At 56.8% G+C, this 23,028-nt stretch overlaps 1 protein-coding gene and 1 long non-coding RNA gene across 12 annotated transcripts in view; one reads left to right on the top strand and one right to left on the bottom strand.

Moving 5' to 3' along the window:
* The window catches only part of CAMKK1 (calcium/calmodulin dependent protein kinase kinase 1), an 85,947-nt gene that overhangs the window by 23,374 nt on the left and 39,545 nt on the right, over positions 1–23,028 (top strand). For 8 of the 11 annotated variants that reach the window (XM_072025952.1, XM_072025954.1, XM_072025953.1 and 5 more), the window contains 3 exons: positions 10,808–11,341; positions 19,004–19,051; positions 20,114–20,167. In XM_072025952.1, the coding sequence (XP_071882053.1) occupies positions 10,898–11,341; positions 19,004–19,051; positions 20,114–20,167 (546 nt within the window). In that variant the 5' untranslated portion in view covers positions 10,808–10,897. Of the gene's footprint in view, positions 1–599; positions 701–8,138; positions 8,523–9,615; positions 9,671–10,807; positions 11,342–19,003; positions 19,052–20,113; positions 20,168–23,028 lie in introns of those variants that run through there. The other 3 variants (XM_072025958.1, XM_072025956.1, XM_072025960.1) reach the window with 3 other exon arrangements.
* LOC139999118 (uncharacterized) lies at positions 9,506–10,927 on the bottom strand. Its single transcript, XR_011804209.1, has 2 exons — positions 10,788–10,927; positions 9,506–9,683 (listed from the first exon to the last, which is right to left on the bottom strand). It is a non-coding gene; the product is annotated as an uncharacterized lncRNA (long non-coding RNA).

Here is a 23,028-nt window from a genome sequence, read left to right as displayed (position 1 = left end):
GCTGGAGCATCTGCATGTCCCCAGGGCGCGGGCTCACGGTGGCTCCGGCCACGGGGCACATCTTGCTTGAGCAGCTTGTGCAGGTGGACGGAAGAAACCTGGGCAGAGGTGGGACCCCCTAGGGGATGGATGTAGTGAGAATTATTTCCAGTGCTCTTTTGGCCTCAGGCACAGCTGGGGGTGCAAGTGGGGAGGCCAGCACAATTGTGGGACGGGAGCCCTGGGACAGCTCCTGTCCCACATGTGTGACACGTGGTCACCCAGCTGCTCACATGAATTTAGTTCTTCATTTCTGAGGCTGCGTTTTTCAGTGCTGTTCACACTTCAGCACGGGAACGCTGTCCCTCCTGACGGCCTGGGCCTGTAGTTGAAGTTCAAGTGTGTGCTTAAGTGTTCTGCTGGAGCGGAGCCGACATCTGCAGCGCAGAGACGAGCAGCGTGCGCCGAAACTCGGTGCCTGCACCCAGACTAATTGCTCCGAGACGCGTCCTGGAAGGTGCTGAGCACCCTGGCGAGGAGCCAGCAAGGCTTTTAAACGCATGCTTTCCCTTTTCTCCGCGCTGTTAGCAGTTTTGTTCTTTGATTTCTCTCCCCCTGGCAACCAGGAGGATATCTGAGTAGCTAGCGCTGTGTAACTCATCTCCCAGCGACACGCCGACCTGCGCCACGGGGATGTCTCCTGGGACGGCTGCTGGAGCAGGTATTGTTGCCGATGTCCGAGTCCATTGGCTTTAGGTTTTCTTTTCCTTTTCTGTGCTTTTCTGCCGGGCATGGGGCAGGCCACGCTGCACGAGCAGTGCTCAGAGTGCGTTTGCAATCCACGTGCCAGGTTTCCACGTCTCTGCTTGCTGTTAAACTGCACAGACTGTGGTTGTTTCCCTCCCTCCCTCCCTCTTAACCTGGATTTGTGTTCCCCTGCCTCAGTGATTTTTGGAGGCAAACTGCGAAATTCAGGTTGTGGTTCGAAGTGGCACTGTCTGCAGTGCTCTAGACAGGGGGGCTGGGGTCTGTTTGCTCGTGGGGTTTTTAGGGTGGTGCTCTTTAGCTTTGCCTGCTGTGTGCATCAGAAGTGTTACAGCCCCAGCTGGAGACCAGGAAGGAGGTTTTAACTCTGCAAAGGGGCAGCTCCCTGCGTTCTGCCATCGCTGTCGGCTCTGTCCCTGCTTTTTGGGCTCTGGCAGCTCCTTGGTAGCTCAGTGTGCTTCTCTGAGCTGGGAGCGGGGCTCTCCTCCTCCCTCCAGCTGCCAGCAGGAGGTGAAAGGGTTCCCCCACTTCTTGGCTCGGGGCAGGGTGGAGCAGGGGGTGCTGGCTGACTTCTCTACCCTGTTCCCCCGAGGACGGGCTGTGCTGGCTGGGAAAGACTGCAGGCTGCTGGCTCTCTGCAGCCTTCCCCCGGGAGCAGAGGGGCGGCAGGCTGTCTGCAGGGCAGCCTCCTCAGAGCCCCGAGTGTCTCGGGCTGCCCTGAGCCCAGCCGCAGGCTTTGATGTGATTTACAGGCGGGATCAGCTCAGACATCCAGGCTGCTGAGCTCTCGGGAGAACAAGGTACAGCTGTGGCAGCCCAGCGGGTGCAGCAGGCTGGCATCCTGTGCTGCCATCCAAAGCACACCTCCCTCAGCAAAGGCACGTCTTCGTACCAGCAGGTTTGTTCCTCTTCCTCCTCTGGCACCTGCTGGCCCCAAATGTGCCTTTTTTTCTTCTCCTTTGCAGCTCTGTGGAGCTGACACAGCTGAGGGATGGCTCACATCTTCTGCAGATGCCTCAGAAAGCATCTGGCTTGTCGGGTACAGCTTGTGGTGCTTGTCCTGAGCCACAGAAAATGGGGACACTGCCGTGGGGTCCCAGGGCTGCCGGCACCCCAGCCGTGGCTGCCTGTTGCTCTTGGGCTTGCTGCGCAGAGCCAGAAACACAGGAGTGCAAAGCGGGAGCCCCAGGGTGGTGTTTTCATGTGTTTTTCCAGGTAAAGCTGCACCTGGAGAATGTCTCGGGTAGGCTGCGAGGACTTCTTGTGCTCTGACAAGTGCCCGAACTTCTGCAATAGCATTACAGGGGCTGAGGAGAACAGCTTTGTGCCGCAGCTTTTGCCTAGTGCCTCACTGGATAATCTTCAGTCATTGACCTTGGGGCTTTGAAAGTGCATTTTGGCTTAGAGAGCTAAAGCTTAAGGCTTCAAAGGAGTTGGGAAACCTGCTACCCTTCAGATCTCCAAGCCAGGGGGACAACCAGTGGCTGTCCGCTCTCTCTCATCCCTGGAGCCTGTTTGCGGGGAGCCTCCCCGCTTCTGCCCTTGGCCTCGTGCAGGTTAACTGAGGCCGTGCTGGGGTTTCTCAAGATGTGAGGGTTATCAAAAGGTGGGAGTTACTCATGTGGAAATCCAGCAAATAATTTGAGCTCTGGGTTTGAATTTGAAGTCCATTTGTCTTATAGCTGCCGCTGCTTTTGTATCGCTCCGTGTAGCTCTTCCCCGACTCACCTCTCGTCTGGGGGCATGCTGCAGACCTTCAGCACGTGGGTGCTTAGAGATGGGTGCTGGGATTATTTCCCTGATTAAAACTCTTTGCAGAGATCACCTTGAATGGAAAGCTGCACTCATATTTGAACCGCTGGGAAGAAGGAAGCCTGCTGTGCTCTGTGCTGGGCGTTTTTATCGGAGATTGGCAATCCTGCAACCGCTGGAAATTAATGTTTTTAAAATGCTGGAGAGACTTCTCACTGCGGCCTTTCACAGAACTGAGCGACTTAGTTATAGCCCCTGCAATACCTCCGCATCTCTCACAGGCAGCTGAAAGCTTTTTCCTTATCTGGGAGGGAGATAAACCTCTAAGCCCAACATGTCTAAATGTGAGCTTGTTCTGTCTGGCGGCTTGTTCCGTTTAGTGTGGATGCTCCTCAGACAGCACTGACTTCAGCAGCTGTCTGTGCTGGGAGATCTGAGGCTGCCGAAGGTTTGTGCTGCCGAGCTGTGTTTGTGTACATCCTCCCCAGTCCCACTTTGCTGCTCCTAAACTACCCCGGCCTTGTTCTGCAGCGATTTGCTTTCATACCATTAAACCCTCCCATATTGTGCAGCACCAGGGGATCTGAGCTCTGCCAGCACCTCAGGAGCAGAGGAAACCAGCAGCTGGGACGGGACGGGGCTGCTGGGGAGGAGGCAAGGCAGGAGCCTGAGGAAAAATGCTGGTGAGGCAAATAAATTGGAGAGGGGAGGAAAGCAGCAGCCTGGAAGCTGGAAGCAGGCTGGGTGCCAGCGTGCAGAGACACTGCTGTTGGAAAAGAAGCCTGTCTGCACGACCATGGGTTGCTGCTTCCCTCCTCCCTGTTTCTTTACTTCAGCAGCGTGCGGGTGAGCTGGGAGCAGTGTTGGGAACCCCTCTGCCTGTAACCCGAGCAGGCGCGATGCGGAGAGCTGACAGCAATGCCACGCAACCTGTTTCCTGACCAAGACTTCTGTAAACTCCTACCTGCAGGAGGAGGGCGGCGTGTTTGTCTCCCTGCTGCTGCTCTCTGCAGCTTTTCAGTCCAGCCGGGCAGAGGGGGAACGCTCAGACCTGAGGTGCCAGCAGGTCTGGTGACTGCTGGCAGCAGGCAGGAGAAGCCCCAGCCCCACTGGCACTCTGAGGGACGTGTGCTCCTCTTCTTTGGCCTCCATCAAGGTGAGAGAAAAGCCCGGAGGCAAACGAGCTACCTTGGTTACTTTGCTTGCACAACCACCTGTTTACACATCCCTTCTCCAAAAGGAAACCTAGCCAGATTTGACAGCTCACTGGGAAAAGCAACCTCAGGCCTGGCAGGAGGACCCGTGCCTTTCCCCTTGGCAGGGGAAATCTTTGCTTCGGGGGAACCTGCTGCCCTGCCGCACAGCCCAGGGGACAGGGATCACTTCTGCTTTGGGGCTGGAGTCCGGGAGCTCTGTGTGCCTTGGGAAGGCTTTGTGTGTACGAGCCTGACAGGAGGAGACAGGAAAGAGGCCAGAGCCAGATTCACCTCTGCGGTGCCCGAGGAATAGACAGGAGGCAACGGGCACAAGCTGCGATACAGAAAACTCCCTTTAAAAAGAAAAAAAAATGCTGTTCACTGTGCAACAGTAAAATCATTGAGCAAATTTGCCTTGGAAGGGGAGCAGGAAGGCTCTTCCTGACGGTCAGCAGGAGGTAGGCACAGCCAGGCGCAGTGTGTGGTGCCTGTGGCTCCTGCTCTGTGCTTTCACCTGCGCAAACCAACACCTCCTGCACAGCGCCGCAGGCTCCTGCTCGTGCAGGCCAGCACACAGCCCCAGCAGGGAACGGTCCCGGACCTCAGCCTATGCTGTTTTCCCATTCTTCAGGGTCCCTTTTTAGAGTGAGGGATCTGGTTGCCTGGCTGGAGGTCCCCTGGTTCCCGAAGCCCTTCCTGGCAGCTCAGCTCCTCAGGAGTGAAAGCCGGACCTCACGCTAGAAGCAGGGGGCAGATGCCCGCTGTTGTCTGCCCCTGCGGAGCTGTTGGTGTGCTGCCTCGCTCAGCGCCGTGCCTTGTGCCTTCTGTTCTGTCTCTCCCTTATTCTCCTCCTCCCTTTCTCTCCGTGCTGCAGGAGGTGACGGGGTTAGATGTACCCGTGGAGGTGAGGACCAGCACGCCTTTCGGCTCCCCTTGAGTTGTTGGTTTCAGTTTGCTCATCGCTGCAACTTCTCTGTGCCAGTTCCCAGGTATCGTTACGGATGCAGCAGCAGGTGGCTCATCTGAGACAAATCCCTTTCCATCAGGCAGCTTTTTGCTCTGCCATTTACCTTCGCATGGCACAGACATTTGAAAAGCAATGAAGACCCTAAATATTAGACTCCTGACTCTGAGGTGGTTATTTTGCTTGTGAATCGATTGGGTCTGGCTGCTGTCCTGCTCATTAATACCTTTAAAACAATCCAGCCCTCTCAAACTTCATGTACTCTGACGTTCTCGGGTGTTTTTTGAAGCACCCCCTCGCCGGCTGTTTCAGTGCCACCCCCAGCAAGCTGCTCCCTGCCACGGCTGCCCCTCTCCAGGGACTCGCGCTGCCTCTCAGCTCAGCAGGTGCCAGTAACTGGGCCACTTCTCCTCCTCCCTGCTCAGCTTCGCCTCCGGGTCCGCTCCCTCGGTGTACAGATCGTGCCCCGACCCTGCAGGCAGCCCCCGTGCTGCGAGGACACGGTGCTCAGGCTGTAGCAGGGTGAGCTTTTGGTGGTGCTGGCCAAAAGGCTTTTTTCCTAGGGGTTATGGGGTTCAGCTTTGCCTGTGCAAGCTACAAGTCGTGTTTGGGGTATTTCCTGCACTCCTGATGGCTTTTGGAAGAGGAGGTTTGGAGTGCAGGTTCTGAGGTCCAGGTCAGTCGGGATAGAAACAGACAGGAGCAAGAACGAGCAGCTCTGAAGCCAGGCTCTCCTTTCTTACTCTTCAGATACCAAACCGTGAATGATGTGCGTATCCTTCAGCTGTGTGCCTGTCACCTGGCCCAACTCCTCCCTATTACTGCCCACAGGGTCTCGTGGAGGTAGGGCAAAAGATCCCACGTGGCACGGTCAGGCAGCACGACCAGGCTCAGTGCTCTCATCTCACACCAACCTCCCTGATCCTCCCGTCTGCAGTGTCTGGGGCTAATGTCAGTCCCATACAGCGGCCGGGCTCCTCACCCTGCAAGGCTTTTGTCTCTTGTCCCAAGGGCAAACGGGATTTGTTTTAATCTGAGGTCAGTGGCAGGAGTGCTGTTGGGCTGTGCCGGCTCCCAGGTATGGTAGGGGTGAGGGGAAGCATTTCTTGCACACATTTTGCTCGCAGTGATGCTGTGCAGGCTCAGTGCCTCCCACTGGCCATTCCCGTGCCTCTTGGGCTGTAACTTGCAAACTAACACACCCCAAAGGCACCCCGTGGAGTGAAGGGCTCCTGTTTTACCCCCTTACCTGGGGCTCTCGGTGGCTGTGTCCATGTGCTGAGCGTCACTGCCAGGTGGAGCCGCCAGTCCTCAGGGCGGCCTTGCCACGGGAATTTCCTGAAGCAGAAACTTTTTCCTTCGGAGTAATTTTTGGTTGATTATTGCTTACATGTGCAATTAGTCTAATTGCATCTGATTATGCAAATGTATTGAATCGTATAATTAGAACGTGGGGCGAGGAGGTAGAATGCAGTCGGGGAAGCTTTTGTGAAGCTCCCTGAGCTCAGCGCGCCGTGCGCAGGGTGCCTGTTAGCGCTCCTGCCGTGGGCTGGAGGGTTTGGTTCAGCATCCAGGCAGCTCCAAAACACAGCTCAGCGTGCCAGCAGTTACTCCAGAGTTGGAATAACACCCTCCATGGTGTAAAGACTTAATTTTTTTTTTTATATGATGATATCAGGAGCCCACTGCCGAGCTCAACCCCGCCGTCTCACCTCTGCATGCATGCCTTGCCCCAGGACCAGGAAAGCACAGAGCTGGCTTCATCACCGAGGGGACAGTGAGGGAGAGGAGGGCGAGGATGGAATAATGTGTCCTCAGGGTGCTTGTCCTTTGTGGCTCGGGGACCGGGCTAGCCCTAAAACGCCTTTTCAACCCCCCTGCCTTGCTAAGACACGTAGACAGTAAGCAAAAGGAGGCAGAAATGACACATTTCCCAGGTAAAGAAAAGTGGCCGGGACATGTTTGTTGTCATTCAGGAAATGGGGCAGGGGCCTGAGCCCTGCTTTTCAGGTGTCTCACACGAGCTGGAATCACAGAAATGCCGTTTCTTGTCATTCAGTGGTTGCTTTTAAAGCTGTGCTAGGAGCTTCACAGGAGCAATCAAAGGGCCTCTCTTTTATGATCTAATTTTCAGCTGTGGCACAACAGCCAGGCTCACTGCCAAGGACTGGGGAGAGGAAAAAAGACGTGAACGGTCAGAGCAGGACGGAGTGATTCTCAGCAAGACATGGCTGGGCTCTGCAACGAGGGCCTTGAAAAGCACGTGGATGGTGTGTGCGAAAAGCACAAACACTGCTTTCCTGTTTAGTCTTTGGTTTGTGGGAATTTCTCCTGGTTTTAGTCAGGGGCCTGTACCTGAAGCAGGTTACCCTTCTGCCAGGCACGTGGGCTGCTCTGCTGTCCGGCTGCCCTGATATCTCTGCAGGGTCGTGCTCTCTTTTTGGCTTTGTAGGTACATGAAACAACCTCCCTGGTTCTTGGTGTCTCACATGGGGCTCGTGGCAGCTCGGCTGTTGTCCTGGTGCATGAGAGGCAAATCCCCCATCAGCTCCTACGTCCTGCAGATGTCTGGTCAGGTTGGTTGGGATTTGGGTGTGTGTACGAGGTTGTTGGCATCGGGGTGATGCACGTGCATCTCCCTCGTGTCAGGAGTGCCCAAAGTCCTGCAGACCCAGCTGCAGAAAGGGGAGCTCAGGAGACACTCCGGGATGGAAATAGCCATAGGCTGCGGTGTTTGGTGTGGAGAGACAGCCCGGGCTCTGAAAGGGACTCGCTGACCTAATATTTCAAAAATGTCATCTGAGGAGCACTTCAGGGCTTGGCTGCCCAGCCTCGGACTCGCCGCTTCTCTCCTTAAAGGGAGTTTCTGGTGCTGGCTGACAGCACCAGAGCAGATAATTAATCCGTGCTGTGCTGCTGCGGGGGAGCATTGGGAGGAAACCAAGCAGCAGGTGAGGCAGGGAGGGCTGGGCGTGCCTAGGGCTGGGGGACTGCCCTGAAGGGTGCTGGTGCTGGCGGTGGCATCCGTCTGCAGGTCATCCCAGTACGTGGCTGGCTGGAAAACTTGCCCTGCCCCCTGACCTTGCTGCTGCATACCAAAGGAGCAGACAAAGCCCTCCGTGCTCTTTGGGACCTCTCTTTTGCCTCTGGGTCTTGCATAGTCAAGAGGCACCAAATGGGGTCGGCCTCCAAGCAGTGCTGCGGTGTGACGTGCCCCACGCTGTGCCTCCGGTCCCCAGGCTGTTGGGGAGGGCACTGCGGGCACCTGAGGGGGTCTCTGGCTCTGAGCAGGGGCAGGATTGCTGCCTGGCTGCTTCCCCTGCAAACTGCAGGTCTGGCTCCCGGTGCCTGAGCACGGGGCGAGTGTGTGCTCAGGGACAGAAAGGGGAAGCGGGACGGGGCGGGCTGAGCGCGGCGTCGTTCCTCTGAGCATGGGAACTGTGGCACGTGAAGCTCTCAAGTCATTTTCCTGGGCAGCCTGTAGCAAAATCAGGAAATGAAGCTGGAGATGCTGAGCCCAGGGCACTGTAACCTCCCCGTCCCTCCTGTGAGAACGTTTCCCGTTAGCCAAATGGAAACACCAAGCAGCAAACCAGCTCTACCACCTCTCCTTTTTCAGACAGTGCTTGGAAATACGTTATGGAGCAGCAAAATTAATTACGTTTGCTCATCTCCTGCTCCCACGTACAATACAGAGACATTTCTCCAGAATCAGATTCCCTCTAAAAGCTTGTCTTCTGCCGTGCTCTGCTCGGTGCCTGTGAGGGAAACGTGCAGCCGCTTGATAAATACGCTGCGGAAAACACCGGCGAGGCGGCTGTCTGCCTGCAGGAGAGGAATAGCTGGAGGGAGACCCAGTAAATAAGGTATGTGTAAGTGAATTAATTCTGCTCATATAAGCTTGTTTGCAGCTTCAGTTCCTGTCTGGAGCACAGTGCCCAGCTCTGCAGCAGCAGATCGCTGTTTGGGAGAAGTGATTGCCTTTTGTCCAGGGCATCCTGCGTGGTGAGGCTGCTCTGGGTGTGACGGATCTGCTCGCTCACAACCCGTTCTTTTCTGATAGCCTGCTGGAGGATTTAGCTGTGGAAAGGAATCCTTCAAACCAGTAGAATCCAAACCAAGCCCAACTGAACAGATGAACAATGGCTCTCTCGAAGCCTCGCTGGATTTCTTGCAGAATACTTCCAGCAGCGCTGTGTCGTGCTGCGATGCTGGATGGATCTGTTCGGTTTGATCTGGTGGACTGGTTATGGGGTTGGTGTGAAGCTGGGAATTACCCGAGGATTCACTGAAGCTTTGGGAGGCCAGCAGGTGAGCTGTGTGCTGCCCCCTCGCTTGGTGCTTCCCTGGTCCCCAGTTACAGACGTTTGTCTGGGGAGTGACCAGAAGGAATGGGAGCGACACAGCCCAGCCCTGCAGGTGGAGCACAAGGAAGGCGGCTTGGGAGGCAGTGGGGCAGCTGCAGGCTGGCCATTTGCCCTGACCTGCTGGCCCTGTGTCAGGCCAGAAGCTCTCCAAGTGCAGAGCTCAGCTGGCAGCAGAGCACGGCAGGTTTCACACGGGTGCGTTTTGAAGGACGGGATCGGTGCTGAGCCAGCTCGGGGCTGCAGCTGGCTCTGGAGCAGCCTGGTAATAAGGACAAGTTAGGGGGCATGGGGCTGGGAACAGGGGCTGTGGGGGAACCTGGAGTGGGGGTAGGCTGGAGAGGAGAGGGGAGGTCCTGCAAAGGGGCTGGCACACTGGTTTTTCTGTGGGGTTGGGGGCTGCTGGAGCCCAGCGCCCCTTCCCCTGCTGCTGCTGCCACCCCCCGCTGCCTGCCTCCTGCTCTGAAAGGATTTGTGCTCAGGGATTGAAGGGTTTAAATATAGTTTTAATAGAAGCTTTTAAAGCTGATTTCACCGTTTCATTACTGCTCCAAGTGACTGACGTTCCTGTCAATTTGTTTCAAACACGCTGCAGAAAAGACAGGAGAAGGGGGGAAGATTATTCCGGGATGGAGACGGAGAGGAGGGAGGTGAGCAGCGGGCCTGTGGGGAAGAAAGATCGTGTTGGGGGTGGATTTTTCCTCCCTGTGACACTCGGTGCATGGCGTGGTTGGCATGCAACCCGGGGCTATGCCTGTCATCCAAATTGTCCTCCAGTTTCTGTATTGCTATGGAAGATTTGCTGGAGTTTGGCTGCTGTGCGTCTGCAGGGCACTCAGAGGTCGTTCCCTGCAGCAGCACCCAGCGGGAGATGTTCACCCGAGCGTCGCTGGGCAGCTCCAGGCCGGGCTCGACCTCTGCTCCCTGCCCCTGCCTGGGGAGCCTGCCGGTGTTCCCAGCCTGGTGGCTGCCTGCAGCCTCCTGAACTCGCCTGGCCTCCCCTTCCCTGAGTAAACTGAGCGTGGCCAGCGTAAAAGCAGGGCCCTGTGAGTGTTCCCTGCCCTGTGTGGGTATTTATGCACACAAACCAGAGGTTGCAGGCCTCTTCCAAAGGCCAGGACAGAGCCCACGTGCCGACGAGCACAAAGCTCTGGTGAGCTGCAGCTCCGGGCAGCTTTTATGTATGGTGAGCACTGAAACTGCAGGGTGTTTGCACATAGGCTGCAGCCACGGGGGCCAGAGCAGACCCCAGACCCACAGACCCGCTTTTAAATCCCACCTCGGCTGGTGAGGGAGCTGCACAGGGGAACTGGCTGCTGGGGAGCGAGTCGGTGGCCGTGGCTTGGCTTCCAGGCAGCTCTGTGACACCGTGGGGCCATGCAGGGCAACGGAGCCTGCTGGGGAGCCCTACATGGCTGTGGACTGGGTGTGCTGCGTGCTGCCTTTGGCCGCGTACCAGCAGCTCTTGTCCCCTGTAAGTAAGAATTGAAGAGGCCATCAGGCTGACCCTTTCCCCTTGGCTGGGGAGAAGCCGCACTTCCCCTTACTGTAAACGTGGGCTGCCCCGCTGGAGCTGCAGAAGTTCTCTCTGCCTGCGTGTCACACAGATAAAATCTCAGCCTTATCGCTCGTGGAAGTTCCTGCAGGCAGCGCAGTGCTCAGCCCTGCCTCTCCTGGGTGACACCGCTCACACCTCGCCTGTCCTGCTGGGGGAAGGAGCCAGGAGCTGCCTCGGCTGTGTCTGCTGAGCACCATTAGCACCGTTACCTCTCTGTGCTTCCTTCCAGGTGTCTCGTGGAGCTGCTCCTCGTGCCGCATGCTGCCGGTGAGCGCTGGTGTCACTGCTCTGCGCAGCGCTGCCTGAGCCGGGCCTGGCGATGGGGGACTCCCCAACCAGGGGCACGGGCACGCACTGCCCGGACACGCAGCTGGAGCTGGCAGAGCGCGTCGCAGCCATCGCTGTGGCCGTTAGCCCAGATAGAAGTAACCAAAACGGTGAGGACAACGGCGAAGAAAACGACACGGTCTTCGCTGAAAACATGAAAGACATCCAGAGAAACGGAGTCAGCGCTGACGTGGGCGCGAAGGAGTTCCTGCCCTCCCAACGGCCAGACGATGCTCACTGGAGGCATGGTTCCAAGAGACCTCTGGCTAGACCTGTCCTCTCCAGCAGGAAGCTGTCTCTCCAGGAAAGATCGTCGGGAGGTTATTTGGCATCAAGCAACTCCCCGGGTTTCGGTGCTTATGCCACGGGGCCATCACCGCGGATAATGAGGAGACCAACGATCGAGTCCAACCGCGTCTCCATCTCGGATGCTGAGGTAGGCACGTTGCGTGTTCTGCCCCTAACTGCTGCTGGGGGAAGCTGTAACTGATCACAGCAGCCTGTAGTCTTTTGAAGCAGGAAATCTGAGAGCAGCCTTTATTCTAAGGGGAAAAAATCCCTGAAAGCAGGGATTATGCTGGCTTGAAACGGCTGGACACCTTTACATCCATCCCCACACCTCACACGTGGCTTCTTCGGCCCTCGTGGGGCTGGGACCCCCGGTGTGAGGGGCCGGGCCCTCTGCTGTGTAGCAGTAGTGTGCAGGAGCCCCGGGAGGCTGCTCAGAGAAAGGGCTGTGGCCAAACGGATTTGCTTTGTGTCCCTGCAGCGCGCGCCCTTTGGGGGTTTATCAGTCAAGGCAGCTTTGCCGCTGGTATTTTATGGATTTAAGCTTCTGGAGATTATGTATCTCCTATTATGTTTTGCCATTATTGAGTGCCTGATTTAATTTTATAAAGAGCTTAAATGCACTGGTGTTTCCTGCTCCTGTCAGGATTTTCTCTTGTCTGGAAGCGTTCGCACGGCTTTGTAAGAGCAGAGGCAGCTGTGGGCCGTGGCCCCGTCCCTCCGAGGGGTTGCTGTGCTGGCTGCAGCCCCTCCTGGCCCTGTCCTGCAGATGGAACTGAAACTTCAGCATGGCTTCCTTGGGAACTCAGGGGTGATAGAACTGGAGAAAATGGGCGTTACTTGAAGCAAAAATGTTAAGTTGTACCAGTTGGGAGGATTTTTTACATAGGGAATGTGCAGCCTGGTGCCCAGCGTCGCTCTCGGGTGCTGCCACACCGCTGCAGTGCTTGTGGGTGCTGCGATGCCCCCCCTGTGATGCCTAAATCCCACTGCGGGTCCTGCCCTGTGTCCTCAGCAGCCAAAATCACCGGAATTGAGACCCGGAGCCTAACACAGGTGGCTTAGTGCTTCCTTCCTGCAGGCAGGTGTTTTCTCTGTGCATCTGAGAGGACAGTGCTGTGCACCAGCAAATCAGCCACTGCCCACTGGGACCGTTTGCAAGTCACAGTAGCTGGGAGGTGGGTGATGGCTGGGAAGTGGATTTCTGCCTGAGATGAGCTGCAGAGATTGCAGCTCCTCTGACGACAGCCCTGAGCTTTAATAAAAGGGACGGGAGGGTGAGGAGCCAGCTCCTGGGAGCGGCCGTGAGCGCTGTGCTGGAGCTCCCCTGCTGCGGTGCTTGGCTGTGCCGGGAGCGGGGCTTGTCCAAGATCTGCTTCCAAGTATCTGCAGTCCAGGGCGAGTCTAGCATGCTCCAGGCTGAAAGGAAATCGAAAATTCTCCATCTCCTTGCACGGCATTCACATCTCAGGGAGCAATCATTGCTGCCTTGGGACGGGGATGCTCGGTTAGAAATGTGGGTGCGGAGCCTGCATCCTCCAGCAGTCAGGCAGCTCTGCTTTTAAAGGTCACTTTGCTGTGACTATTTGGAGCCTTGCTCCAGTGCAGAGCAGATGCTCAGCAGTGCCGTGCTTGTCAGAAGCCATCACTCCTGCTAACGGGGAGCGCTGCGGCAGCGGGCGGAGGGGAGGCTGGGCAAGAACGGTGCGAGGTGGCACTCGCTCCCCCAGCAGGGCCCTCAGGAGCAGCTTGTGGGGCTGGGATCTGTGCCCTGTGAGAAACAGCAAGAGGACTGGGAAGATGCACACTTGGTTAGAAGGTTCAGAAGTCTGAGGCTGACCACTCACTAGTGAAAAATAAGCATGAAATTCGTGACTGCAAGAGCAGCACCCAGCCTGTGTGCAGCCCAGCTCCAGCAGCCGCTGTGCCACCCGCCAGGTGCTGCTGAGAGCGCGGTGCCCGTTCTGGGGCTGGGGGGGCCCCTGGCAGTCCAAACACGAGCTGCACGGCTGGTCGAGATGCAGCAGGAACTCGGAAGAGAAACAAGGAGCAGATTTTAGGTTGCTCCATGCATTTATTTGGTGCCTTGGTTGCGAGCCGTGAGCGGAGCCTCGCACGTGAGCTGGGAGGAACAAGCAGAGCCAGGAGATGGAGCAGAGCTTGTGAGAGCCACTGGGGACAAAGCGTTGGGGCTTTCGGCCCTATGGGGAATAAAATAACCCTGCGGTGAGTAACAACAGCAGCTGCTGCTAAGCACACCGTGACTCTGCCATCCCTTGATGGTTTTGCTGCACAGACCCCCAGCGAGGAGGGCGGCTGGCAGGTTGCTGACACCTCGCCCGTGCCTGCATTGCCGCTGCCCTCCCTGCCAGTGACCCCTTTGCTCACCTGGCTCGAGGCAAGCACCCTGTTGGTACCCCAGTCCATCTCCCAGCTGCGCAGGGCCCTTTGGGTGCCTGCTTTGTCCTTGCACTCAGAGCAGCCTTCCCGGTGGCTCCCAGCTTCTGGAGCCGAAGTGGGCTCTGTCCCTGTCCCCTGCTGCCAGCCCCAACCTCAGGGGGGCTGCTTGTGTCGGGGCTGGTGGGCTTGAAGCAGGCCCAGGGCTCGTTACCTGGTACAGACAGCTCATGCTCCGCCAAGCAGAGCCACCAATTAGCTAATTGCCCCGGGACGAGGTGTTGGCAGCTGCTGGTTTCTTGCAGCTGCTGCTGACGAGCCTGCAGCTGCCGTAGGAACTCGGTGAGGGAAAGAACTCGTCCTGCTGTCCCGGCAGCGGGGCTGTGCATTAATTAACCCAATCTGCCCCAGCTCTCTGAAAATGGAGCCGCAATTTTCAAAGCACGGGGCGTGAGGCAGCTTCCCTGCTTGGTTCGCTCCCCTCATAGGCTCTGTGGCCCATCCCCTGAAGGTCCCCCCAGCCCCATGCTCCTGCGGGGAGTGCCCGTGAGGCCGGCAGGATTTTTCCTTGCTTTTCTTCTCTGTGTTTCGCTCCACCAAGGGAGCGGCTCTGCCTTTAGCTGTGGCACACAGTCAGTCGGCTGAAGCTATTAAAGGCACATCTCTCTGCACAGCTCAAGCACAGGGCCCAGAATTTAGGTCGCCGGCCCGTGCTGCCTCTGCCCAGCTGTGGTGCTGGCAGCGTGGCAGAAGAGCATCGCAGCCTTTCCACAGGGCTGCAAAACGTACCTTTGGCTTCACTGCTCGGATGAGCCCGGCCCTCCTGTGTCCCAGGAAAAGGAGAGAGCCTGCCAATGAGATCATACAGCCCTACGGGATCTCATCGTAGGTCCCCCTGTGACCCCATCACCCCGTCTGACAGAGCGTGGCCCACCTGGGGTAGGTTTGGGTGCTGCCTGCTGGGAGCGTGTGTTGGCAGGTGCAGTGCTGCTATTTTATTTGGCCATCCCAAACCCACCTTCTGAGGCAGCTGAGAGAACTTCCATTTGGTGAGCAGCCAGCCAGAGCTAGAAATGTCTTTTTTCAGACTTTCTCCCTAGACCTGCCTACACTGTCAGTTGCTTTATCCTCCTCCAGTCTCTGCTGAGCTCTCTTTCCTCTCTTCTACACGTTCCCTTCTCTCCCCTGGATCCATCCTGGCAGCCCGGCGTGGTCCTGGCAGCCCTGGCAGCCCGGCGGTGTCTGTGCCGGGGCTCAGCAGCTCCTCCTGCAGCTCCCCGCTGTGCTGGTGGCCCCGTGTCCTCAAGCAGGAGCGCAGAGCACAAAAAGGGAATTTTCCTACACTCCAAGTCCACAGCTCGCCCCAGAGGCACAGAACATAAATCACTGCCCCGTCCTTCCTTCCCTTGCCTTTCCACTTTTTTTTTTGTGGGCCTGCTGCCTGCTTGGCTGACTCACCCAGGCCTTCCCTCAAGTCCCGGGAGCAGCCAGGTTTTCTCCACCAGGTTGTGATTTCCTTGCTGGGCACCTAGATAACCCCCCGAGGGGCTGGGACAGCCGTAGGGCCAGGGTTTCGGCACTGCTGGCCTCCCTGTGCAGCCCCACAAGTCCCCGGCCCCGTTTCTCGTAGAGGTCTGGCTGTGGGGCTCAAGCTGTGGTTCTCTCAAAAAGATGAAGGCACTTGGGGAACCTTCCTTCAAAGGAGAATCCCCCCCGGATGCTGCTAATTGCTTTTCCTAGGACTAATTAACCTTTATTTAAAAGTTACATTTCCAATTTACCTGAAGCTCGGTCTTAAGGGTGTAGGGTGGAGAGGAGGAGAAAGCCCGAAGGCAGAGCTGCGGCGGGGCCGCCTCTGTCCCGCTGGGCTCACAGGGGCTGGGGAAGCTCAGCTGCCAGGAGGCTGAGCCCAGCCTGGTGCTGAGCTTTGGCATCGTGCTGCCTGCACAGCCCCTGTGTTTCTTTTGGGGCACGTTTCAAACCTGCCTTTCCCACCTCCATGGGCACCAGGCTCCCCGTGCATCCTGCTCTGTCCCTTAGCAGCTTTCTGATTTGTCTTGGTTGCTGCCCCCAGTGCCCCCGTCTGCCTTGTGTTTTCACCTCGGCTGGTTTTAGGACTGCTTTCGCTTCCTCCTCCAGCCGGGATGATTTTAAAGCCGCATTGTCATCATTAGCGGCTCGTAGTTCCCAGTTTTCCTTCCCGTGTTTCTCTCTGAAGCGTGTCTCGATGGAACTCAGCTACTTGAATTTGGCTTCCTTTAAGGACAGACTTTTTTCCCGGTATCTGTATGTGTGGCCAGCCTAACCCTTTCTGAAGATGCCGTCCTTTGGGCATTAGCCCTGCCTCTTCCTTCCCACTCCCTCCCCCCTCAGTGGGCAGCGAAGGCTCAGTTCTGTTTCTTGGGGTTTGTCACAGCTCTGGCAACAGCGGATTCATGGATTAGGCCCAAACTCTGGCCTTTACCTTGCTTTGTGACTTTGTGATTGATTTTTGTCTTCTCTGTAGCTTTGACCTCCCCTCCTTCTCCTGAGCAATACCTTGGACATGCTTGGGCCATACGATGTTCTCTCTAGGGACACTTGGCCCAGAGGTAGGAGTTGATGTCTGATGAAGGCATCATACAACTGTCCTGCTCCCTGCAGGAGCCCAGACACCAGTAACAACACTGCCAGTCCGCAGTGACACATGGCAGGAGTCACCAGAGCTGTCAGCTATGGGCTTCCTGCGAGAAGGACATAAAATAAAAAAAAGGTAAAAAGCAGCTGTAATGTGGTTTGGGTTTTGCTGAGTGGAGCTCCAAGTGCCCAGAGCCTGGCAGAAGCTGTGGGTCTGGCTGGGGACTGCTGCAGAGCTCGGGGGCCGTGCTGCAGGGCCGTGTCCTGCCAGCAGCCTGCCCTTGGATGAGGCTGAGCATGGGGCAAACAGGCTGGGAGCCGTCACCAGAAACTGCTGCTGCTTAGAGGGTGAAAATCATCCCAGCACCAAGCACAGCCCCAGGCCGGGAGGTGAATCTGCTGCCTGGGGCAGCTGTCCCCTGCGTGTCCCTACCTGGGGTGCTGCGTCCCTCTGGGGAGGGCAGGCCCCTAAAATTCACCGGGTCTTTCCTGCTTCTCACGTCTCGGTGGCGTTGGCGTTGTGCTTTGCGCCTTGTCTTCTGCTGGTCTCCCCTCTTGCTGCTTCAAGTTCTGATGGATTGGGTTTTGCCTTTGGAAAGATTTTATAAGCTTTGCTAGCGGTGGAGTTAATGCACTGCTGTGGCTCCATTACTCACTGCTGGCTCTTTCTCCCTGTCAGGGCGGTGGAAAAAAAACTTCCTTCGCTGGAAACAAGATGAAGATTTAAATCACTGCCTGTATTCCCGACAAGGCGCTGCTTGCAAGCTTAGAAAGTCATCATTTCCCCGGTTCTTCATTCTCCTTCACTGCGATGATGGCTTGCTCTGGAAGTGCTTTGTGCTTCGTGGGAGGGAAATGCCCCAATTGCTGCCTGCTGCACCCGCAACAGAGCGGGGTGGTGGTGGTGGAGGGCACAGGGCTGTGCCACCTGCCCCTTCTGATGTGTGCTGGGGGTGCCTGGCACCCCTGCTGCTGTCCCGCTGCTGCTGCTGTAGGCTCCAGGGGTATCTTGAGGCTTACAAAAGGTCCGAGCAACCTGTCTGTGCACAAGGTGCCAGGCGTGGGGGCTAGGAGTGGGTTGCCAGCCTGCTTTAATGCTTGGCAGTCCCAGAGAGCTGTGGTTTCTAAACACACTGGGGCAGCGTGGCCCAAAGCAGCACACACCCCGCACACCGCTCGGAAACTTCCCCTCCCTTCCCTCCGTGGCACTTAGGGCTGTCCCCTCGCTGAGTGCTGGGGTAACTCAGGACCAAGGCAAAAACCTCTGCAGCGTCCCCACATCTTGGCTGAACGTTTGCAGAAGGGTGAGCCTGCAGCATCTGTTCTCCCCTCTCCTGAGGGACGGGGCTTGGTGGTGCTCCGGGGGATGAGGGGCGAAGCCTCTGCACCCCCTGGGCCCCGCTCCTCAGTGCCCAGTGCCCTGGCTGTGGGCTCCGTGCTGCTGTGTGCCCTTTGTGGGGCAGGCTTGTGGAAATACAGGTGCTTGGGCTCCAGCAGAACGGGATCTCACCTGAATTTTGGGAGGAGCTCTGCCGGGGCGCGATGGATTTCACATGGTTTCTTTTCTTGTTTTTCTGTGAGGCCGACAAACCCACAGCAACGTGGCGGTGCCATAAATAATTCTGTTCCTCAACATCTCCTCCTTCCGCTACGAGCTGCTGAAAGGGCAGCCTGACCTTCAGAGCCAGGGAAGGCAGGGGAAATTGAGCCTTTATTACCAACGCGTGTGTCAGGGCTTTGGTTGTATCCACAGAATATAGCCCCGTGGGCTCAGCTAAACGGTGCCAAGGCACACCCCGGCTGCCGACAAGCAGGTAGCAGGAGGAGATGCTTGAAGGAAATAGATGGAGCCGAGCAGACACAGAGCAAGCTCCTGGCCTGGACTGACTCCTCAGCACCCGGTGGGCTGAGCTCTGTGGCCTCCAGTGCCAGGAGCTGGTTGGCACCTTGGCTTCAGCGTAGGGATTAGCCCATGGCTGATCTCCCCGCTGGTGGTGCTTTTTAACTCCTTCATGTCTCAGCTGCCGCAGCGTCGTGCAGCAGGGAGCTGCAGGGGGTCACCCAGCACCAGCACAAAGCCTGATTTCCTTCTTGTACTTAATGAGGACAGAGGGGTCAGCCCCAAGCACAATGAAGCTGCAGAGCTCTCGCTACCTCGGTGGACAAAAAAGCATCTTCCTTTAGGTGGTGCAGTGCTAAAGGGAGCCGTGGATTTAGCACGTGCATCAATTTTTAGCAGCGCATTAATTACAACCCCGCCAAGGCCATCAGCCTGCACCCACCACCCGTCAGCTCCTGGAGCTGTGGAGCTCTGTGGCTTGCAAACCGAGACCAGGCCTGCTTTGGGGTGCTTTTATTTCAGTACTGTCAGCTGAGGGCAATCTGTTGTTCTTGAGTTGTGTTGCAGAGGACTGTGACTGCGTTTTTCCCTCAAAGAGCAGCCCCCGATTCACCTGGGCCCTCCGTGTGCAGCCAGGCTGTGCTGTGTGTCTGTCCCCGTGGTACAAAAGCTGCTGTCGGATGTGGTTGGGGACTGTAAAGGGCCAGGGTTCGTGGGACTGAGCTTGGCGCACCGCTGGTGCCCTTGGGGCTGAGGTGCTGCCGGAGGTGCTGCTCCCAGGAGCTGGAGCTCAGCCGTGGCAGCTCTGTCCTCAGCCGTGCTGGTAGCAGAACAGGGAACAGTTGGAGTGAGCCTCAGTCTTCCATTGTTCAGCACGCTGCCTCTGCTTGGTACCGAATCCAACTCTGTCATTTTCTTTTACCGATACCCTAATTTTCTTCTCCTTTTGATCCGCAGGACTGCGTGCAGTTAAACCAGTACAAGCTGCAGAGTGAAATCGGCAAGGTACGTTCCTGGAGCCTGCTTCTCGCAGGGACCTGCATGCACACATAGGTACGGGTGGAAAGTCTGCACCAGCCCCAGGGATCTTACTGGTCAGGCCTTCGGAAACCCGTGTTTGATTTCTTTGGGGCTTTTATGTTTGTCTGTTTGCCTTGTTGGTTCCAGCAGGTTTTGTTCAAGGTCGAAGTGGAACCACTTCCTCTGAACCTGCATTTGTTTTCCTTCCCTCTGGAGGTGGTTAAGTTGGCTTTCTTCCAAGGGATTTGCTTACCGAATGTGACACTAAGTGCTTGTGAGGCATAAATACAGCCCAACAAGGGGGAAAAATAAAAAAAAAATCAGGGCAGGTGTTTGGTCCCCGCCAGGACTGGTTTAAGTTTTTAATTCTGTGAACAAGCTGCTGGTTTAGTTGTAGTCCTTGCTTCAAAGACGCAGAAGGGCTCAGATGAGATTCCTCCAAAGTTATTTGGAGGTTTGGGCTGGTGAGCAGCTCAGACCCCTGAAGACCCCAGACTCCTTCAGCCTGACTGAAGGAGTGCGAGGTGTTCCCCCAGCAGCAGGCGTGCTCCTGCCCCCTTCCCTGCACCCTGAGGTTAGCAGGGCCCTGCTGGACCTGCTGGCCTGGATCAGCTGGGCAGCTTGTCCACCTCCCGTGGGGCCTGGACCTTCGTCCCAGCGCTCCGTGAAGTCAGGAGCGGTGTTGTGAGGGCTGTGGTGGTCGTCCCACTGCTTTATCCTACGGGCAGCTGTCGGGGTGAGACCTTGCCACAGTCTCCTGCTGAAAATGGACTTGTGCCGGAAAGCTGTCCAGGCAAAGTTTCCAACCTTGCACCAGAAATCGTCAGCTGAAATGATTCGATCTCCTCCCTCCCTCCCTGTTTTTGACTTGAGACGGGCAGGAGGCAATGAGCTATCGCACCCCTCCTCCTCCGGGCATTATTGATCCTCAGCAAGTGCCCGTGGTGCCACCAGGGCTGCTGTGACATGCCAGGTGGTGCTGTGCCAGCCTCGAGCAGCAAGGAGGCAAGGTGCTGAGCTGACGGTGCCACGTGTTTTTGTTTCTAGGGTTCCTACGGTGTCGTAAAGCTGGCCTACAACGAGAACGATGACAAGTACTACGTAAGTGTCTCTCTGCTTTGCTCACTGCTGCTGCCACTGCTCCTCATTCCCTGCTGCACCCCTGAGGGCCACATCCCCCTTGCGCTGCTTTTAGCAGATGCATTTCTCATCTGGGCAGCACCCAAGGCACCAAACCTCCCCGTGGGGCATGGAGCAACGTGCTGCTGGCTGCGCACCTGCCTGCATGCACACACGGGGAGAGGAAAACGGGGTGGGCTGCGTTATGCAACACGCAGGGACCTCGGAGGCAGGCTGCAGAAGCGTGCTGCTGAGCTGTGCTGACATTTCTGGCTGTGAAGCAGGTCACCTGGAAGCAGAGGCGTGTGTGGGCAGTGGGGTGCAGCACCTGCTGTGTGTCGGAGGCTCAGCCTGCAGCGAGCTCGCCTGTCTCCTGAGGACACCGGAGGGTTCAGCAGAATGATGCCGAGCAGTGCCTGGCTCTGCGGGGTCTTACCCCCTTGCAGGATGCCTCCCCACTGCTCCTGGGGGGCAGTTGTGTGCCTGTCTGTAGCCCTTCTGTGCTAGCATCAGGCGTGACACTGCAGGAGGAACACCGTGAAATGAGGGATGGAAGAGATGAGACAAAAATCTGGAAGGGGTGCCCTGAAGCTGGCCCAGCAAAGGAAGGCTCCGTGATTCTTTCCATCCCCGGTGCCTTCCAGGCTGACTCACCCAGCGCCCTGGAGCACTGCTGTTTCCACCAGCTCCCTTCCTCTGCTGCCCTCCCACTGCTCCCTCTGGTGCCTGGAGTGACACGGCTTTGCCCTGCTTCTGTCTGCGCCCTCGGCCTGCCCAGGGTCAGCAGCACGGAGCAGCTCATCACGTCCCCTTTATTGCTGTGATCACCTTTTTTTCTTGGAAAATCGTGACCTGTGTGTTTTGGCACTGAGTTTTATGGTGGGAGTCGCAGTGCTGCTGAGAGGGGCAGGGCAGCCCTCCCACTGCAGGAGGGGAGCGTGGGCTCTGCCTCTCCCTGTGGTTTGGATGCTGGTTAATGCCGGGGATGTAGATGGAGCTGCTCAAATCAAAGCCAAAAGTGAAAGCCTGCGTCCAGACTAGCCTGATGTGTGTTAGTTAATCCCTGCTTAATCTCCATTTCTTCTTCTAATCTCGACACACACTCCAAGGCTACTGCAGCCGCAGTGCCTCCCGTGTCAGGATGCTTCTGTGTCAACCTCACTGCCCGGTTTGCTGCCCAGCACCGCAGGAATGTGCCCTGTGATCCACCCCAACCCTCTTCTTGTGGGGTCGAGGCAGGGACTGGGGCAGCCTGCAGCAGGGACCTGCAGCCACCTGCATTTCGTTGCTGTGCACGTAAGCAGAAGGGAGGGGAGAGGGCAGACGGCTGCCCTGCAGGGGACAGGCTGTGATGCTGACGCCTGAATTCCGTGTGTGTGCCCATCTTTCAGCTGGGGCAGTGCTGGAAGGCAGTAACAGCTAACGAGAGGAGATCCGGCCTCGGCTGGCATTTGGTCAGCAGCCCCACTGGTTGATTCACGTGGCACAAGGCCAGGACGCTGCTGCCTGCTTTATTTTCCAAGCAAGCGTGCTGAGATAAAAAGGAGCCAAACTTTAAAGCTGAATAAATGATTCTGGGGTGTAATTCAGAGCGTGACAACCCGATCCGTGCTGGGGCACAGGGCCCTTTGCTAGTTCTTTGCTTAACTGCAGAACTTGGAGGTACCATGGATTGAATTTAGCTCCTGACGAAGTGAGTGGAAAGATTTCTCTTGCTTTAATGTGTTTTGGGTCTGGCCTAGAACTAGGAAAAACTCCGATTGCCACATCTGGGAAAAACGTAGATGGGCTGCATTTATCCTGTGGGCTGTCTGACCTTCCGTTAACCATGAGAAAGTGCTTCCAGGAGCTGCTGCGAAGCTGCTGATTTACACCAGCGGATGCAGGGAACACAGCCTGGGGAAATGGAGCAGCCAGCACTGGGTATGTGACCGCTGCCCCCTTCGAGGAGGAGCCCCCTGGGCGGTAGAGCTGGCTCCCGGAGCAGAGCCCCCGCCACGGCGCTGGATTCTGGCTGCTGGGGAGTGTGAAGGAGTCACAGCAGCACCTGCAAGGCTCTGCCAAGGAGCTCGTCACAGCTGGAAAGGTTTCGGTGTCACAGTTTGCAGGAGATGCTTTGACAGTGAGTAGGGGAAAAAAGGCCAAAAAAAAAAAAAAGCCAAGCTCTGCGAAAGAGCAGCAAATAAAAAGCAAAGGCAAACGTGTCCAGGCGGAGAGGGAGTTCGGAGTCATTGTGCTGATGGAATTTGATTCTACCATGCCTCAGGTCATGGCTCCTTCCTCTTTCCAATCTCTAAATCAGCTTGCAGAGCAGAGTGGTTATGATGGACATTTGTTACGCTGGTTCTGGACAAAAGCAATAGCATGGGAGGTTGTCAGGGAGTTTCCATTTTTTTCCTCTTTTAATCCGGTTTCCTAAGAAACAAGATTTATGTGGTGTGCTCTGCCTGCCTCCACCTCCCAACCTTTGCATCGAAGGCTCTTTCCTACCAAGTGGCAATGCTGGGGACAAGTTCCTCCCAGGCTGATGAGCCCAGAGAGCTGAACGAAGTGCTACTGCCGAGGAAGAGTGGCCAGCAGCAAGCCTTGAACCCTGCCAGTTCCCAGAGAGCTGGGACGGGGAGGACGGGAAGGCACAGCTCCTGCCTTCCTCACCCCGTCACATACCTGCCAGCTCTGCTGCAGTGCGCTCAGGACCAGGGAAATCATTTCTGGCTCACTCTCACAGCCCGTGCCCTCCAGTAGCAAGGAGCTGGATCGCCCAGGGTTAAAGGGGGAGCCAGATTTTGGGCGGCTGAGCCTGTCTGGTTTAGGCTTTTCTTTACCCACACAGCATCTCTCTT

This window comes from Anas platyrhynchos, chromosome 20, assembly GCF_047663525.1.
Source record: "Anas platyrhynchos isolate ZD024472 breed Pekin duck chromosome 20, IASCAAS_PekinDuck_T2T, whole genome shotgun sequence".
Classification (NCBI taxonomy): domain Eukaryota; kingdom Metazoa; phylum Chordata; class Aves; order Anseriformes; family Anatidae; genus Anas; species Anas platyrhynchos.
The sequence above is the reverse complement of the archived record's forward strand: the minus strand, read 5'-3'. Positions and strand labels throughout refer to the sequence as shown.